A 19,832-nucleotide genomic window follows, 5' to 3' on the forward strand; every position below is an offset into this window, starting at 1 on the left:
AGCAGATCCACGCTACATTGGGTGAGGCGGGTTGCAGGAGAGTATTTAGAAGTTGAGGTTTAGCAAAATGATTTAAAAGATATGCGAAGAAAAATATGTAAAAAAACTATATATACAAGGGACACGACAAGACGTCTGACTGCTACGCCATCTGACTGCTACGCTATTTTGTAAGACAAATGGAACTGATTTTAAGAAATGTTGCTTAATTAATTTGATTAATATTATGGTGTTTCTATTCCAAGAAAAATGAAAAACCCTCTGGAAAATGTTTCGCTGTACAACGTGATGGTCGGAAGTAGGCTGTAGTACTGGGCAATTTAATCCCTGTGTCGTGCGGACACGTGGGAGACTGGTGTTCGATTCCCCGATTGGGAGGAAGGAGTAGGCTGTCCGTAAATAAGAATTTGTAACTGACTTGCCTAATTAAATAAACGTTACACTAAGAGCATAACATTATTCACCCTAATTGTATAATTGTAGTCAAGCCAACACCCAAATGGAGATTCAGTGAAAATAAAAATCTCATTGATTTATCAAGACCAGACCCCATGCTTGTCTCAGAGCAGTGCGAAGTGGTGCTAAAATAGTTGTAGGCTACTGCCTCTAACTTCAATATGCTCTTTAAATAAATAAGACCTACACCACCTTTAACACTAGTGAGACTCGCCTATGGTAGGCCTACAGTATATTGAAAAATATGTATTTCAATGATGTGACCGCCAATAATTACATATGTCTCTTCCGGTGGCAGCCGACATGGGTAGTGAACCTGCATCTGTAGCATCTAATTTTTGCACTGTTATGCAGCATCTTAGATCGCTGCGCCAATCAGGAGGGCTATTATAATACTGTAAATGGTGTCCAGGTCAGGATAACCAAAACAATTCTTTATTAAAGACTATCAGAAAGAATTTTGCTCCTTATTTATTAGGATCCAAAGCCATGAATGAGTGAGTCCCTCAGCTTTATGTAGGTGCCGGGCTATATGACTGTGCCATCTACTTGATAATATATACCAATATTTCTGAGGTTATTTTGTTTAAAAAAAACTGAAAGTGAGCAATTGAAATCTGAATAAAGGCCCAAAAAATATTTGTAAAGGCCAAAATATTTATTTATGTTTTTAGAGGGAGAGAAACGCTGGGCCAATTGTGTGCCGCCCTATGGGACTCCCAATCACGGTCGGAAGTGATACATAATAATAATAATTTTTGTTGTATTATTATAATAATTTTTTTCTGGTGGATTAAACTGAAATTGCAACCGATCACGGCCGGTTTTGATACAGTCAACTTAACTAAGAAATACATTTGACGATAGAACTCTCCACCTACCCTCCTTCTAGGCAAGTCTATTGTCCAGCTACCTGCTAATAGCCATAATGGTGCTGTACAATGTGACCTTGTGTGTTTGAAAGAGTATTTTCCAGTAAGCAACCATTTGTTTACCTGCATTAGTCAACTTAGTTCCAATATTTCTGTAATTCAGTTATATTTATTCCCATAGTAATTCATTATGGATACATAACCAAATAAACATCTGCATTTTGAAAGAGTATTTTCTATCATTTTATGAACAAAATCATAAATATGCTGATGAAGAAATACAATACTGTACAGTATATGCTTTATCCAACATTTTGCGGTTGCATGAGGTCGCCCACACAGAGCTTTATGTAGGTGTCGAGGCTATATGACTGTGCAATCAACTTGATTATTTAGCAGACATCACCTGCTGATATTCAGCCAACACATATATTTTAAGAATATCATATATATAATATAATTGAACATTTTAGTTTCTCCATGCTTGTCTCAGAGGTGGTGGAGTTCCAGAGCTCACAGGTGTCCCTGGCATGGATTGTGACTTTGATTGTGAGATCTCATTCCTCGCTCTATTCAAAGCTTCATTTTTCGACTCTCCGCCAATGCCATCTGGCTCTGGACCAATGCATCAGCTGTCGCCCGCATCTCTGCCCTCAGATGATGATTCTCTTTCTGCTGGTCTGTCTTCAATGACTCGATCTCAGTCTTCAAAGTTTGAATCTGATCCATGTGCACCTTCATCAGATGAGCAGAATGGTACCATAGATTACAGTGGCCTATCATAGAAACGGTAGATCAATTAATAATTAAAAGTGACTCCAACACACAAACGCTGCACACACATTTTACGAATCTAGCAAAACTAACTGCTTTCTTGGCAACCATGCGTTCTTTTGGTGCGGCCCATTTTCCAGCCCTTTATCCACTGATCTCCACAGATGGTTGTCGGCATGTGTTTTTGTGTGCCTGTTTATATTTGACCCATCCTGTTTTCTCTCTCCAGAGGCACAGTGGGGACGTGACATCCACAGCCTTGGTCAAGCACCTGAGTCACCGGCGCTTTGTGGCGTCATTACAGGTGGACAGTGTGCAGTGCAACAACCAGGACCTGTACCGATGTGTCACCCAGTCCTCCAGGGGCTCTGGGGTCTCCAACTTCGCTGAACTCATCGTCAAAGGTAAATGCGCCCGCCGTCAGTCAGTGGGACGAGGCTAGGATCTCTCTATGCTTGGGGAAAAGGCCAAAAGAACGAAACAGATAATGCCTTCATCAAACAACACTTTTTCACGATGCATCAGTGACATGTCAGGAGATGTTTTGAAAGAATTACTGCTTCACATATAAGCCAGTGAATACTATGCATTACAGCTGGATGAGTCAACAGACCCTGGCACAACTCCTGGTATATGTCCGTTACATTTATGGGGGGGTCAAATAAGGAGGCCATCCTCTTCTGGAAACCAAAGCAACAGGAGAGGATAGTTTTAAAGTACTGGACAGATTTGTGACATCAAATAGATTTTGGTGGTCAAGATGTGTTGGTATATGTACTGCTCTTGGTGCAAAAGCCATGACAGGGAGACATAGTGGAGTGGTACCGGGCGTGCAAGCAGTTGCTCCCGATGGAGTTTGGGTACACTGCAGCATCCACCGAGCATCCACCGCTCATGCTGCCAAGGGAATGCCTGACAGCTTGAAATACATTTTGGACACGACAGTGAAGATGGTTAACTTTGTTAAAGCAAGGCCCCTGAACTCAGTGGCTGTACAGTGGCTTGCGAAAGTTTTCACCACCCATGACATTTTTCCTATTTTGTTGCCTTACAACCTGGAATTAAAATTGAAACATGCCTACCACTTTGAATATGCAAAATATTTTTTATTATCAAACAAGCAAGAAATAAGACAGAAAACTTGAGCATGCATCCTCCTCCCAAAGTCAATACTTTGTAGAGCCACCTTTTAACAGCAATTACAGCTGCAAGTCTCTTGGGGTATGTCTCTATAAGCTTTGCACATCTAGCCACTGGGATGTTTGCCCATTCTTCAAGGCAAAACTTCTCCAGTTCAAGTTGGATGGGTTCCGCTGGTGTACAGCAGCCTTTAAGTCATACCACCGATTCTCAATTGGATGGAGGTCTGGGCTTTGACTAGGCCATTCCAAGACATTTAAATGTTTCCCCATAAACATATTGAGTGTTGCTTTAGCAGTATGCTTAGGGTCATTGTCCTGCTTGGAAGGTGAATCTCCATCCCAGTCTCAAATCTCTGGAAGACTGAAACAGGTTTCCCTCAAGAATTTTCCTGTATTTAGCACCATCCATCATTCCTACAATTCTGACCAGTTTCCCAGTCCCTGCCGAAGAAAAACATCCCCACAGCATGATGCTGCCACCACCATGCTTCACTTTGGGGATGTATTTCCGGGGTGATGAGAGGTGTTGGGTTTGCGCCAGACATAACGTTTATCTTGATTTCCATAAAGCTCAATTTTAGTCTCATCTGACCAGAGTACCTTCTTCCATATGTTTGGGGAGTGTCCCACATGCCTTTTGGCAAACACTTTAAGCAATGGCTTTTTTTCTGGCCACTCTTCTGTAAAGCCCAGCTCTGTCGAGTGTACGGCTTAAAGTGGTCCTATGGACAGATACTCCAATCTCCGCTGTGGAGCTTTGCAGCTCCTTCAGGGTTATCTTTGGTCTCTTTGTTGCCTCTCTGATTAATGCTCTCCTTGCCTGGTCCGTTTTGGTGGTTTGTTGTGGTGTCATATTCTTTCCATTTTTGAATAATGGGTTTAATGGTGCTCTGTGGGATGTTCAAAGTTTCTGATATTTTTTTATAACCCAACTCTGATCTATACTTCTCCACAACTTTGTCCCTGACCTGTTTGGAGAGCTCCTTGGTCTTCAATGTGCCGCTTGCTTGGTGGTGCCTCTTGCTTAGTGGTGTTGCAGACCTAGGGTCCTTACAGAACAGGTGTATGTATACTGAGATCATGTGACAGATCATGTGACACTTAGATTGAACACAGGTGGACTAATTATGTGACTTCTGAAGGTAATTGGTTGCAGCAGATCTTATTTAGGGGCTTCATAGCAAAGGGGGTGGATACATATGCACGCAGCATCTTTTTCCTATTTTTTTATTTTTGGGTCAATTTTTTTTCATTTCACCAATTTGGACTATTTTGTGTATGTTAATTACATGAATTCCAAATAAAAATCCATTTAAATTACAGGTTGTAATGCAACAAAATAGGAAAAACGTCAAGGGGGATGAATACTTGTGCGAGGCTGTATATTCTGCACTATGCAATGATATGGGCAGTGACCATGTAACACTTTTACAACATACAGAAGTGTGCTGGTTATCAAGATAAAAGGTATTGACACATTTTTTAAAATGAGAGACAAGCTTAAAGTTTTCTTTACTAACCATTTTCGCTTGTCTCACTGTTTGCATGATGACTAGTTTCTCACACGACTGGGTGATGTTTTTTCTTTTTACACAGCAGTGTATTAAGTGGCATTGTTTAAAGTGGCTAGTGATACATGTTTTACATGTACGTATGGCAGCAGCCACTCAATGTTAGTGGTGGTTGTTTAACAGTCTGATGGCCTTGAGATAGAAGCTGTTTTTCAGTCTCTCGGTCCCAGCTTTGATGCACCTGTACTAACCTCGCCTTCTGGATGATAGCGGGGTGAACAGGCAGTGGCTCGGGTGGTTGTTGTCCTTGATGATCTTTATGGCCTTCCTGTGACATCGGGTGGTGTACTTGTGTCCAAGTAGCTGCATTTGCTAATCACTTTCAGCTCACGTGCCCAAAAACGGACTGCTTGTCCAGCATAACTCGCACGAAAACTTCCAAAAGATATATTCCAGGTCGAATAAACTGGTCACACTAGGTAGAGAATCAATCTTCAGGATGTTATTATCATATACATCCAATAACGTTCCAACCGGATCATACGTTTTCAGCTGGAGCCAAATGGAACAGCAGTAGCACCCACAGAAAAATGCGCCACAGGAAAATGGTATTCTGTCGGGACATTTACTATTTCCCCTCCCATTTGGTCAAAGTTCACAGCAAATGCTCCATTCCACTTTCTACTGAATGAGGACATCTAGTGGAAGGCGTAGGAACTGCTAGCAGATCCATATATTTTTGGGAAAGGTGGGGGCGATGACGTCAAATTTGCCCCACATTCAGAATTTCACTTCTTGTTTGGAAGATTGCCTGCCCTATGAGTTCTGTTATACTCACAGCCATAATTCAAACAGTTTTAGAAACTTCGGAGTGTTTTCTATCCAATAGTAATAATAATATGCATATATTAGCAATTTAGGACAGAGTAGGATGCAGTTCACTATGGGCACGCAATTCATCCAAAGTGAAAATACTGCCCCCTATCCTCAACAAGTTAATTAAATGCCATACATCTTTCCTTCCGTGGCCTCCAATTGCTCTTAAATGCAAGTAAAACTAAATGCATGGTCTTCAACCGATCGCTGCCTGCCCCTGCATCCATCCAGCATCGCTACTCTGGGCAGTTCTGACTTAGAATATATGGACAACTACAAATACCTAGGTGTCTGGTTAGACTGTAAACTCTCCTTCCAGACTCACATTAAGCATCTCCAATCCAAAATAAAATCTAGAATGGGCTTCCTATTTCGCAACAAAGCATCCTTCAGTCATGCTGCCAAACATACACACGTAAAACTGACAATCCTGCCTATCCTTGACTTCGACGATGTAATTTACAAAATAGCCTCCAACACTCTACTCAGCAAATTGGATGCAGTCTATCACGGTGCCATCCGCTTTGTCACCGAAGCCCCATATACTACCCACCAATGTGACCTGTATGCTCTCGTTGGCTGGCCCTCGCTTCATATTCATCTCCAAACCCACTGGCACCAGGTCATCTACAAGTCTTTGCTAGGTTAAGGTATCTCACCTCACTGGTCACCATAGCAGCACGCGCTCCAGCAGGTATATTTGACTGGTCACCCAAAAAGCCAATTCTTCCTTTGGCCACCTTTCCTACCTGTTTTCTGCTGCCAATGACTGGAACGAATTGCAAAAATAACTGAAGCTGGAGACTCATATCTCCCTCACTAACTTTAAGCATCAGCTGTCAGAGCAGCTCACAGAACATTGCAACCTGTACATGGCCCATCTGTAAATAGCCCATCCAACTACCTCATCCCCATATTGTTATTTATTTTTTGCTCCTTTGTACCCCAGTATCTCTACTTGCACATTCACCTTCTGCACATCTATCACTCCAGTGTTTATTTGCTAAATTATAATTACTTCGCCACTATGGCCTATTTATTGCCTTACTACCTCCCTAGTCTTACTTCATTTGCACACACTGTATATAGATTTTTTTTATTGTGTTATTGTCTGTACGTTTGTTTATTCCGTGTGTAACTGTTGTTGTTTGTGTCGCACTGCTTTGCTTTATCTTGGCCAGGTCGCAGTTGTAAATGAGAACTTGTTCTCAACTGGCCTATCTTGTTAAGTAAAGGTGAAATAAAAAATGTAAAAATAAAAATGAAGGTTATGGATGTAGTAAAAGGAGGCCTATTTAGAGTAAAAGGAGGAATAAAGCTGATAAGCATGTTGTAATAAGATATAGTACTTTTAAGTACAGTGGAATGCAGTTCAACCACTTCCGACCAACATAGTCCTCAAATGTCACATAATGGATGGAAGATATACAGCTACAGTGTATAGAAGCAATAATAACATTTAAATAAACTCACAGCCTCCTACCCTGTCTTCTTCCCACAGTTCCCCCCTCCCCTATCGCGCCCCCACAGCTGCTGAGAGCGGGCTCCACATATCTGATCATCCAGCTCAACACCAACTCCATCCTGGGAGATGGCCCTATTATCAGGAAGGAGATTGAGTACCGGGCCAGCCAATCACCTTGGTCCGAGGTCCATGGGGTCAACATGGTCACCTACAAGCTGTGGCACCTGGACCCAGACACGGAGTATCACATAAGTGTGTTGCTGACCCGGCCCGGAGAGGGCGGCACCGGACCACCTGGACCACCCCTCGTCAGCAGGACTAAGTGTGCAGGTGAGGGTCTGGGCGGTGTGACAAGTTCTAGATAAGCTTGTACAGTATGTGACATTCTCATAGTTGGCAGTGTTAGGTAACACAGAATATTTTGGTAATACATGTTATTAACCACTTGCAAATCCTTGATAAAATCTTACCATACCATATCATACTTTTAAAGCCACATACCTTTTGAAATTATTTGCAATTTTTATTGTAAGATCATTCTAGTTTTCTTGGTCTTGGTATGTTTCTAGTCTTGATAAATAGAGGGAAATGTATCACTCTACAAGCTGTTTGCTTCCTTTGTGGATTTTTCCTCCGAAAATTCAGAAACTCTCCTCATATTTTTTGGTCATTTTAGAGAGAATATTTCTTAATACTATTCAAAGTACATATGCACAACAGCTAGATGCTCAGACTTTATTTAATCTCAGAGTAATTGCTCATTATATTGTGGAATAACAGACCGTGGACTGTGGCGATAATGTGGAAAAATTGTATTCCAGACTGAAATCTCTCTGAGATTGAGAGGTGGTCTTTGTAAAAATATAATTTGTGCTGCAAGAAAACAACTAACACACACACGCACAGACACTCAACCACAAAATGAATGCCTATTTCCTGTGGGCATTTGTCCCATGTCTTCTACAGTCATCAGTCTAATATGCACAGCGATCTCTTCCCACCACAAACCATCTCTCACACCCCCCCCTCCCTGTTCCACCAACTATAGCCTCCATGTCCTCTCTCTGATGACACATTAAGCACACTCCATTTCCCAATAGCCACAGACAGTAAAATAGAGAGAGCCCAGAGCCAGCTCTCACTCAAAAATATATTTTATATTTCCCTCTCTATTTCAAAGAGATCGAGAGGGAAAGAGGAGAGGGAATGTTATAGTTGTGAAGTAAGAGGATGCACACACTGTTCTAATGTAAATGTATTTTAGTGGCACCATTGTATCCTGTCTGTCATGTTTTTTTCCTCTGTATAATGTGCATACCGATAGTGACTCCAAATAACTGTCTCAGATATCAAAGCCTGACCTCTTGCCCTGTAATTTCCCAAGCTGTTGTTTTCACAACATACGGGTTAGGTTGTTGTGTCTACTTGTTTGTTCTGTTGGTGGCCTCATCCTGATTCACACACCTTCACATACTCCTCATCCATCACCAGGTCCACCCTCCATGATTCTCTAATCACCACCTGGACACCCTTGAGTTCCTTTGACCCCTGTCCCCCAGACCATCTGGTCCAGATCCCACACTGACCCCACACTTCATCATTGCATTATGATCCTCCTCACCTTTGTTGGGCTGCTTAGGTCTAAGCATAAGGAAATATATGGTCTGGCCACAGTGGGTATCTCTGGGAGTGTGCTAGTTACCAGAGTGAACAGATTGGAGGCTTGGACCCTCTGGGTGTTATTCTGACTAAAGTGAATTTCTTCTCCAAAGAGAGAAGCCAGCCATGGACTGGGTATGTTCTGCTGTTCCGTGTGAATAACTCATCTCTTCCTGGCTTGCTCTGACCTATGTAGTGTAGCCCGGACGTCCTCCTGTGAGTGCTGTAAAACTAATGGCCGTGAATAAGAACATGGTCTCCGCCCGCCTCTGATGGCCAGCCAGGTGTGCTTGATGAGCCATCACTGTGATTATCAGCAGGGCTGCATTATTATAGCTCTAAGCCCCTCAAGTAAATCACAGAGGAGACAAGTTATTTCCAAACCACGTTAATAGGCTTCCACCTGCTTCTAGGTCACTGAGCCTTCTGGAGAGCCCCCTGCCACCAAACCTCTCTGCTGAGCGAGGGGCTTCATGCCGGTGCCTGACTAAAATTAGGAACATTACAGAGAGTGCTCATGCCTTTCACAGCTCGTCTTCCTCGCCCATCATGTCAGGCCTCTCTGTCAGTGATTGCATCTTGCTTCATTCCTCCTTCATCTCCCATCTCACCTGTGGTTAAGTCTCCACAGACTCCCTCCACAGCTTAGCACCAACCCAGGCCAAGGATAACCCTGTCCACAGTTAATCCCATGGATCAGTATTAGTGGGGGTAATAAACCAGAAGCTCTCCCCTTCTTTTCCTCTCACTTCTATAACGTGAGGAATAAGCATGTCACTCTGGGCCATGTTGGGGATACTGAAACCCCTCTCCGAAGGCTGCCAGGGAGTGTGCGTTGCACACAGTCGAGCGTGGCATGCAGGCAAATAGACTGGGCAAGAGGAAGGGTGTTGGCACAAAAATCAAGTTTGATGAAAATCCACAATGGGCACACTGGCCTCTTCTGTGATTTTTCTTCAGTTCGTCAGTTTAAAGCCCCTCTTTATTTAGCTTTGAGACTGTGTCGACTATCAATTATACCATAAAGACAATCCTCAATCAAATTGAACAATTGTTCAAACATTTCCTGCCACGTCTAATGTACCAATACTTGATTACCCAGCCCACATATTTTTCTGCTATCACAAACTAATGTCCAGAACAATGCAGTGGTCATGCTTCCTTCTAGACCGAAATGCAAAAAAATAAACATTTGGAAAGTAAACAGGTGACTGTGGAGAGGCTTAAGTTTAGATTGCCAGTATCATGAAATTCTGCTTCAGTGAGAAAGATAATGAATAGTAAGGGATAAATGGATAAACTTCAGGGAGAGATATAACGAATAGAAAGGGATACAGAGATAAATATCCGCAAGGAAGAGATGCCCTTTTGAGTGGTGAGTTAGTGTGTGTGCATGTGCCTGTTTGTGCTCGTATGTGTCCTTGCGTATTTAGAGAGAGCACCTTTGAAATCCATCTCCTTTGATTACTGCCTTTGTTCCTTTAAACGTCCCATCGCTTATCGATGCATTAGCTCCATTGTTTTAGTTCTCAGCACAAATAGCTGCAGTAAGAGAAGAATCCCTTTGAGTGTGATAGTCAGTGCAGGAATGAAGACGTTGGCTGGTATAACCTTACTCTTCTCACTGCTGAGCCCTCCGCTCCATATCTCCTCTGCCACTCTCACTCTCCTCCGCCATTAGTCACGAATCCCTATTTAAAGAACAAAGCAATACAATACATTATGTGGAATACTGTTTGACAAAAAGGCATCAATAATGGGCTGTGACAAATGCCTCCATTGGTTGTGTGTTGCTGAGATTGGCCTTGGCTCACCCCTGTAGCCTGAACTCTTACTGCAACACTGACTGGCTTGTGCTTGAAGGCACAGAGGCTTCTCAGTACCTCTGTATCCCTCTAGCTGTCTCTCCCGAGGGAGGAATAGAAAGACAAGGCTTTAGTTCTCTCTGCTTGAGTCAAAAGAAACAGTGTTGACCCCAAACCCAGCAGTGACCAGAAGTAACTGGGTGACATCTAAAAAGAAGCAGCCTATCCAAAATGACCTAGCAATAAATATAACTGGAGGATTTCGTAATTTACACTGTGTTTAAACAGTTTTTATTTAAGCTTTATTTAACCAGGTTAGTCTCTTGAGATAAAAACATGTTTTTCAAAAGAAGACCTGGACCTAGTTGATAACATTGCCTTCTCTCTCTTCCTTTCCCTCCCTTCCTCCTGCCTTCCCTCTTTATTAGAACCCACACGGGCCTTGCGAAGTCTCACAGCCTCAGAGATCCAGTCCAGGCAGCTGACCCTGCAGTGGGAGACTCTGGCCTACAACTTGACCCGCTGCCACACCTACTCTGTGTCCCTGTGCTACCGCTATGCCACTGCAGGGGGCGGCGGTGGGCACAACACTACTGTGCGTGAGTGCCTGGCGGTTGAGCACAATGCCTCACGCTTCACCCTGCGTGACCTGCCGGCCTACCACTCCATCCAGGTCCGTTTGGCGCTCGCCAACCCTGAGGGCAAGAAGGAGGGTCGGGAGGTCACCTTCCAGACTGAAGAGGACAGTAAGTGATGGGAGAATGTTGGAGACATATACTGTACGTAGGAGCTCATACAGGGTACCTATTCATAGAAACCAGAATAACATGGGAGAATGTTTGAGACATAAAAAGGAACTGATACGTACAGGGCACATTTTCAGAGGAAGTAGAATGATCGGAACCGTCTTGTGTTAGAGTGCCCTAATTGGCTGCTTTCCAACCTCCTCGCATGGCTGTCTACCTTCTCAATCCCTTCTTCCCAGAGACCTGTAAGAAACACTTGGCTGTTTTAGTGACAGACTGTTCAGGGATCACTTTGGTGATCAAAATAACCGAAAGTACCTAGGGAGTCATCCAAAACCTTTCTCCAGAGGGTATTATCTCTGCTCTAAATTCATATTTGTGTTAACAAATTAACAAAAATAATGCTGGGAAAAATGGGGAAAAAAATCTAGCTATCTATACAGTTGGGATTGATAACACTGGGTCAGTCAACATCAGTAGCTACAGTTTGATTGAAGGGATTCATAACTATCATGATTTGTCTCCTGTCCCATGCGGTTGTGTCTCAGTAGACTAGAATAAAAGCATTGTGACCATCTCCAAGAGGCTGCATCAGCATACCAAAGGATCCATCTCATTTCTCAAATGAAAATGAAGCCAGAGAGAACGGATTTTCCCCCATATCTCTCAATATATTCCTTTTGAGCCAAGGCAGCCAACAGCCTCTGTGCATTGCAGATGCCTGGCTGAAGATCAAATGTATTTTTCCATTAAAAAGAAACTAAACGAACACACTGTTTTCACACCAAAGGGAGAAAGAAAAAAAGTGTGTGAGAGAGCGAATGAGAATGAGGGAGAGAGACTAATGGGGATTGTGGTCTGGAATAGAAAACCACAGTGCACCAGAGGATACTATCAAAACAGTTAGCTTTGTTTTTTATAGGGATGTGTATAGGCCAGGCTTCCCCTGGTGTCCAGGCCAGACAGACTTTTAACAGCATTCAGCATTTATACTAAGGAATGTCATCACTGGCCATCAGCTGAGGATGCATTTAATCACCACTATTTCATGGAGGTATTTTGATATGTTGAAGGCATAAGACTCATGGTACAATAGAAATGCCCTGTCCACTATAGTACAATAATTATATTTGTATTTGTATTTATTACGGATTCCATTAGCTGCTGCCAGAGCAGCAGCTATACTTCCTGGGCTCCAGCGAAATTAAGGCAGTTTATACAATTTTAAAACATTACAATACATTCACAGATTTCACAACACAATGTGTGCCCTCAGGCCCCTACTCCACCATTACCACATATCTACAGTACTACTTCCGTGTGTGTGTGTGTGTGTGTGTGTGTGTGTGTGCGTGCCTGCGCGTGTGCGTGTGCCAATGTTTGTGTTGCTTCACAAGGTGTTTTTTTAATCTGTTTTTTAAATGTAATTTTACTGCTTGCATCAATGGGGATAGTTCCATTTAGTCATGGCTCTATGTAGTAAGTAGTGATGAAGTCAATCTCTCCTCCACTTTCAGCCAGGAGAGATTGACATCCCTAATATTAGCTCTCTGTGTACATCCAAGGGCCAGCCGTGATGCCCTGTTCTGAGCCAATTGCAATTTTGCAAAAGTCCTTTTTTGTGGCACCTGACCACACGTCTGAACAGTAGTCAAGGTGCGACAAAACTAGGGCCTGTAGGACCTGCCTTGTTGATAGTGTTGTTAAGAATGCAGAGCATCGCTTTATTATGGAGAGACTTCTCCACATCTTAGCTACAACTGCATCAATATGTTTTGACCATGACAGTTTACAATCTAGTGTTACTCCAAGCAGTTTAGTCATCTCAACAGCTCAATTTCCACATTATTTATTACAAGATTTAGTTGAGGTTTAGGGTTAGTGAGTGTTTTGTTCCAAATACTGTGCTTTTAGTTTTATAAATATTTAGGGCTAACTTATTCCTTGCCACCCACTTTGAAACTAACTACAGCTCTTTGTTGAGTGTTGCAGTCATTTCAGTTGCTGTAGTAGCTGACGTGTATAGTGTTGAGTCATCCACGTACATAGAAACTCTGACTTTACTCAGTCAGTGGCATGTCGTTAGTAAAGATTGAAAAAAGTAAGGAGCCTAGACAGCTGCCCTGGGCAATTCCTGATTCTACCTGGATTATATTGGAGAGGCTTCTATTAATGAACACCCTTTGTGTTCTTTTAGACAGATAACTATTTATCCACATTATAGCCGAGGGTGTAAAGCCATAACACATACGTTTTCCAGCAGCAGACTATGATCAATAATGTCAAAAGCTGCACTGAAGTCTAACAAGACAGCCCCCACAATAATTTTATCATCAATTTCTCTCAGTCAATCATAAGTCATTTGTGTAAGTGCTGTGCTTGTTGAGTGTCCTTCCCTATAAGCATGCTGAAATTCTGTTGTCAATTTGTTTACTGTAAAATAGCATTGTATCTGGTCAAACACCATTTTTCCCCAGAAGTTTACTAAAGGTTTGGTAACAGGCTGATTGGTCGGCTATTTGAGCCAGTAAAGGGGGCTTTACTATTCTTGGGTAGTGGAATGACTTTAGCTTCCCTCCAGGCCTGAGGGCACATGCTCTCTAGTAGGCTTACATTGAAGATGTGGCAAATAGGAGTGGCAATATCGTCTTCTATTATCCTCAGTAATTTTCCATTGTTGATAGACAACAATACTTTTTTCACCTCTTCCACACTGACTTTTTGGAATTCGTAAATTTCATGATTTTGTCCAATATACTTGGATGTGTCATGTAAGTGTTTGTTGCTGGCATGTCATCCCTAAGTTTGCTTATCTTGCCAATGAAAAAAATCAAGTAGTTTGCAATATCAGTGGGCTTTGTACCGACTTGGCTTTTTTCCCCAAAATGTCATTGAAGGTGCCCCAAAGCTTTTTACTGTCATTCTTTATATCATTTATCTTTGCTTCATAGTGTAGTCTATTTTTATTTTTATATCGTTTAGTGATTGATTTCTCAATTTGCAGTACGTTAGCCAATCAGTTGGGCTGCCAGACTTAATTGCCGTACCTTTTGCCTCATCCCTCTCAACCATACAATTTTTCAAATCCTCATCAATTCAAGGGGATTTAACAGTTTTTACAGTCATTTTATTAATGGTTGTGTGCTTATTAGTAACTGGAATAAGTAGTTTCATAAATGTGTCAAGTGCAGCGTCTGGTTGCTCCTCATTACACACCACAGACCAGCAAATATTATTTACATCATCAACATAAGAATCACTACAAAAGGTGTTATATGACCTCTTATACACTATATTAGGCCACGACTTTGGAAATGTGTTTTTCCTAGATATGGCTATTATCTGCAGCGTTAGTAAAAGATGTGATCAATACATGTTGATGATTTAATTCCTATGCTGTCTGTAACTATTCTGGTATGTTGACTGACAACCTGATCCAGGTTGAAGGCACTGGTTACAGTTTAAAGTTTTTTCCCGAGTGGGCATCTTGATGATAGCAAGTCAATATTTCAATCACCCAGAAAATATACTTATCTGTTTATATCACATACATTATCAAGCATTTCACATATATTATCCAGATACCGACTGTTAGCACTTGGTGGTCTATAGCAGCTTACCACAAGAATGGGATTTAGGTGAGGCAGATGAACCTGTAGCCATATTACTTCAACAGTATTTAACATTAGATCGTCTCTAAGCTTTACAGGAAAGTGGTTCTGAATATAGACCGCAACACTGCCTCCGTTGGCATTTCTGTCTTTTCGGTAGATGTTATAACCATGTATTGCTACCACTGTATCATCAAATGTATCATCTAAATGAGTTTCAGAGATAGTCAGAATATGAATGTCATCTGTTTACAAGCAAGTTATTGACTTCATGAACCTTGTTTCTTATTCTACATATGTTAAAATGGGTTAATTTTAGCACTTTTCTGGGTTGCTTGATTGTTTTAATGCTTTACTGGGAAGCTTATCAGAGGTAGACTTACCTTATTTACATTGGAGCTGAGGTCTTCCTACTATTGCACACCGCCACAGTGCTAAAAGTGTAACTCTGGTTTATAGGCTCATGATTACTGCTTACAATAGCTGTAGGATGAACAGATGTATTCAGTGCAATTAGCGGTACATACATTAAATTACTTACATTGTGTTTGCCAATGCCCCTAAGATCATGTACATTTGATGCAGCGTTGTGATGACTCATTGTCACAATGGTAGGGATTAACTGAGCTGGTCTTGGATCATTTGCTAGTCATTGTTTCAATGCAACCTTGAAATGTGTAGACAGAGTCCAGGAGCCAAGATGATTTGGATGGACGCAATCATTCCTGAAGAGTATCTTCTGTTTCCAGAAGGTGTCAAAGTTATCAATAAAAGTGACTCCAGCAGAGCTACAATAGTCTTCATGTCAGACTCTGTACTCAAATAAATGTATTTCGGGATCTCTATATCATGTAATATGAACCTCACCCTCATGATGATAGTACAAACCTGATCAGTCTGAATTGATTATAAGCACTTGATAATGCTCTACTTCAGTGGTTTTATATCCATCAATCATCTCCTATTCTCTTTGCTTGTACACTCTCTGACTGACACAAAATAGTCCTTTATGTCCTGCATGATGCAGAATTCTCAGTTCTAAGGCTAACATTGTAAGAGGGACTCAGTGACATTGACCACTGAATATGATATTGACATTATGAGATACTTGCCATGATTTTACAGCTTCAATTGCCTGACATGTTGCTTGTTTCCCATAGTTCCCGGTGGCATCACCCCTGAATCGCTGACCTTCACCCCCCTGGAAGACATGATCTTCCTCAAGTGGGAGGAGCCAGTGGAACCCAATGGTCTCATCACCCAATACGAGGTAAATCAAATCAAATCTTTTTATATATCCCTTCTTACATCAGCTGATATCTCAAAGTGCTGTACAGAAAGATAAGGATGCTTCCCACTCTGCTCGATGCCCTCCAATCATCTTCCTCTAAACATCTCCTCCCAAAATTGACCCTCATAAATTGTAGTAATTGATTGGTGTAGTTTAGGTCAGCAAGAGCAGTGTCACAGGCATTGATTAGCACAGGTAAGTTCTAGGAGAGAAATGTCACAGAACTTTTCAAACAGAGAGTTAGAAACAAGGACAGAACAATAGCAGGTGGCTGTCAATTGACGTAATAGACACAACACAGCTGTTTGACGTTAAGAATACAGGCAGAAGCTACAGTACATATCAGCCTCTATATATGTGTGGTTGTGTATGGCATTTTTTTACAAGCTCATAGTCCATCCCCAGAGTGCTCTCTGTTTCTCTCCGCTCATCTAACAGTACATCTAGAGCTAGCAAGTAGTCTGGCACATTGTCACCAAGAGAAGTTAAGAAAAATATTTATCAGCATATACTGTAGCACTGCCATGCATCATCACATTTTTCACCCTCATTTATTAGCACTAATTTATTCATGCTAATTTTGTCTTCACCTATGGTAGGGGCTCAGCCCTCTCTCTTTCAATGTCATCTCAAGGAGGATATTATTAAATGGGATTTGTGGTTTGACATATAAAGTGGATGGATTTTCTTCCAGTAACATCCTGATCTCTCTGAGCTGACAAAGAGAGCTTTAGACAGAGCCGCAGAAGGAATCCTCTTAATTTCTCTCCCATTAAAGCTTTGACCAGTCTCCCTGAGCCCATCAATCGCCATAACTCCAGCCTCACAAGCCCCTCCTTGGTCCTCTTTGCTCTTTCTGAAGGCTATTATCGGCTTTTATGTTGGCTTTTTTATGAGGAACACATAGGTCTCTGTGTGCACTGTGTACAGTCATTGGCTATCTTCACAGTTACCACGCCTGCATGGGCATATCGTGCTCTTAAAATAATCTGCATAGTCAATAGTTTGGTTCAAGTCAGTGGGAAGCAAGGCGTGTCTGTGTTATTTAACATTCCCAGTTTTTACATTACTCTCTGACGCCACATGGGTGGAATCCCATAAGACAGTTTGACTGGGTGGGGAAAAAATTGCTTCCAACAGCATCAATATTTCACACAGAACACATTTCCATATTAGCATGAATGTCCTTCAGGCTTGACCATTATGAATGGATGAGCAAGCCAAACAAAATCATTAACATCTTGTTATTGTTATTGTTGGGAAATCTGTAAACACACAAAACAATAACGGTTTGATAATGATTCTACTTTCATGAAAAAATAACAGCATTACACTGGACTGGATCACATTTCCTGCTGCTACTATTTCTGTCACTTTATTTCTAGTTATATGTACATATGTCTACCTCAATTACCTTGTACCCCTGCACATCGACTCAGTGTAGCCAAGTTATATACTTATATACTATTATTACTTTTATTATTACATGTTTTACTTTTCTATTATTTCTCTATTTTCTTACTCTCTGCATTGTACACACCGTGTTGTTTACTGAGCATGTGATTAATACAATTTGATTTGAAAAGCAACATTACCAATCAGTACATTGACTTAGAGCAGAAGCACAATTTTCAAAGTCAGATGTGAATCCTCAGAGAAAATCAGTTGAACAAAAGTTAAAAGGTAGTTGCTCCACAAAGTAAATAACTCCTGTTCTCAGAAATAATTGCTATATGAATCATTCTGGTGTCTTTTTTTGTATTTATCTGTCCACAGATCAGCTATCAGAGCATTGAGTCGTCTGACCCAGGCATCAATGTGCCAGGACCTAGGAGAACAGTGTTGAAGCTGAGGAACGAGACCTATCACATGTTCTCCAACCTTCACCCTGGCACCACATATCTGATTTCTGTCCGTGCTCGCACAACCAAGGGCTTCGGCCAGACCGCCCTAACTGAGATTACCACCAACATTTCTGGTGAGTGTCGATGTGTGTGTACAACTGCAGGTGTATGTGTTCACACTTGAATGTTTGTCTATCCATTTGCATTTGTATTTATTGAGGATCCCTTGGGTCCAGCAACATTAAGGCAGTTTCTAACCTTTATTTTACTAGGCAAGTCAGTTAAGAACAAATTCTTATTTACAATGACGGCCTACCGGGGAACAGTGGGTTAACTGACTTGTTCAACGACAGATTCGTATCTTGTCAGCTTTCGGTTACTGGCCCAACGCTCTAACCACTAGGCTACCTGCTCCCGCATTTACACTGCATTCGGAAAGTATTCAGACCCCTTCCCAGCCTTATTCAAAAATGTATGAAATATATTTTTTCCTCATCAATCTACAGACAATACCACACAATGACAATCGGAAACAGGTTTTAAGAAATGTTTGCAAATGTATTAAATATAAGAAACAGACATATCTTACTTACATAAGTATGCAGACCCTTTGCAATGAGCCAACATTTTTTGCTCAGATGCATCCTGTTTCTATTGATCAGAGATGTTTCTACAACTTGATGGGAATCTACCTGTGGTAAATTAAATTGATTGGACATCATTTGGAAGGGCACACACCTGTCTATATAAGTTCCCACAGTCAACAATGCATGTCAGAGCAAAAACCAAGCCATGAGGTCGAAGGAATTGTGCGTAGAGCTCCAAGACAGGATTGTGTCGAGGCACAGATCTGGTGAAGGGTACCAAAACATTTATGCAGCATTGAAGGTCCCCAAGAAGACAGTGGCCTCCATCATTCTTAATGGAAGAAGTTTGGAACCTTCCTAGAGCTGGCCACCCGGCCAAACTGAGCAATTGGGGGAGAAGGGCCTTGCTTAGGGAGGTTACGAAGGACCCGATAGTCACTCTGACAGAGCTCCAGAGTTCCTCTGTGGAAATGGGAGAACTTTCCAGAAGGGCAACCATCTCTGCAGAACTCCACCAAAGGACTCTCAGACCATGAGAAACAAGATTAACTGGTTTGATGAAACCAATATTGAACTCTTTGGCCTGAATGCTAAATGTCACATCTGGAGGAAACCTGGCAATGTCCCTAAGGTGAAGCATGGTTGTGGCAGCCTTATGCTCTGGGGATGTTTTTCAGTGACGGGGACTGGGAGACTAGTCAGGATCAAGGGAAAGATGAATGGAGCAAAGTACAGAGAGACCCTTGATGAAAACCTGCTCCAGAACGCTCAGGATCTCAGACTGGTGCAAAGGTTCACCTTCCAACAGAACAACGACTCTAAGCACACAACCAACACACTGCAGGAGTGGCTGCAGCTAAGGCAGTAGCTACTCTTCCTGGGGTCCGGCAAAATGAAGGCAGTTATACAATTTTAAAAACATTGCAATACATTCATAAGAGAATTTAGAACACACCATTAGGCATTCCGACTGACAAATCTGGGTTTGGCAGATGCCAGGAGACCGCTACCTGCCCGAATGCCAACTGCAAAGTTTGGTGGAGGAGGAATAATGGTCTGGGGCTGTTATCATGGTTCAGGCCCCTTAGTTCCAGTGAAGGGAAATCTTAACACTACAGCATACAATGACATTCTAGTAGATTCTCCGCTTCCAACTTTGTGGCAGCAGTTTGGGGAAGGCCCTTTCCTGGTTC

The 19,832-nt window shown here is 41.9% G+C and overlaps 1 protein-coding gene across 2 annotated transcripts in view; it reads left to right on the forward strand.

Annotated features, from left to right (window-relative positions):
* LOC109902241 (receptor-type tyrosine-protein phosphatase U) overlaps positions 1–19,832 on the forward strand; it is a 326,293-nt gene that overhangs the window by 191,757 nt on the left and 114,704 nt on the right. For both annotated transcript variants that reach the window (XM_020498440.2, XM_031786469.1), the window contains exons 6-10: positions 2,332–2,506; positions 7,133–7,426; positions 10,989–11,306; positions 16,078–16,187; positions 17,985–18,186. In XM_020498440.2, coding sequence (XP_020354029.1) covers positions 2,332–2,506; positions 7,133–7,426; positions 10,989–11,306; positions 16,078–16,187; positions 17,985–18,186 — 1,099 coding nt within the window. The remainder of the gene's footprint in view (positions 1–2,331; positions 2,507–7,132; positions 7,427–10,988; positions 11,307–16,077; positions 16,188–17,984; positions 18,187–19,832) is intronic.

This window comes from Oncorhynchus kisutch, linkage group LG13 (genome assembly GCF_002021735.2).
Source record: "Oncorhynchus kisutch isolate 150728-3 linkage group LG13, Okis_V2, whole genome shotgun sequence".
Classification (NCBI taxonomy): Eukaryota; Metazoa; Chordata; class Actinopteri; order Salmoniformes; family Salmonidae; genus Oncorhynchus; species Oncorhynchus kisutch.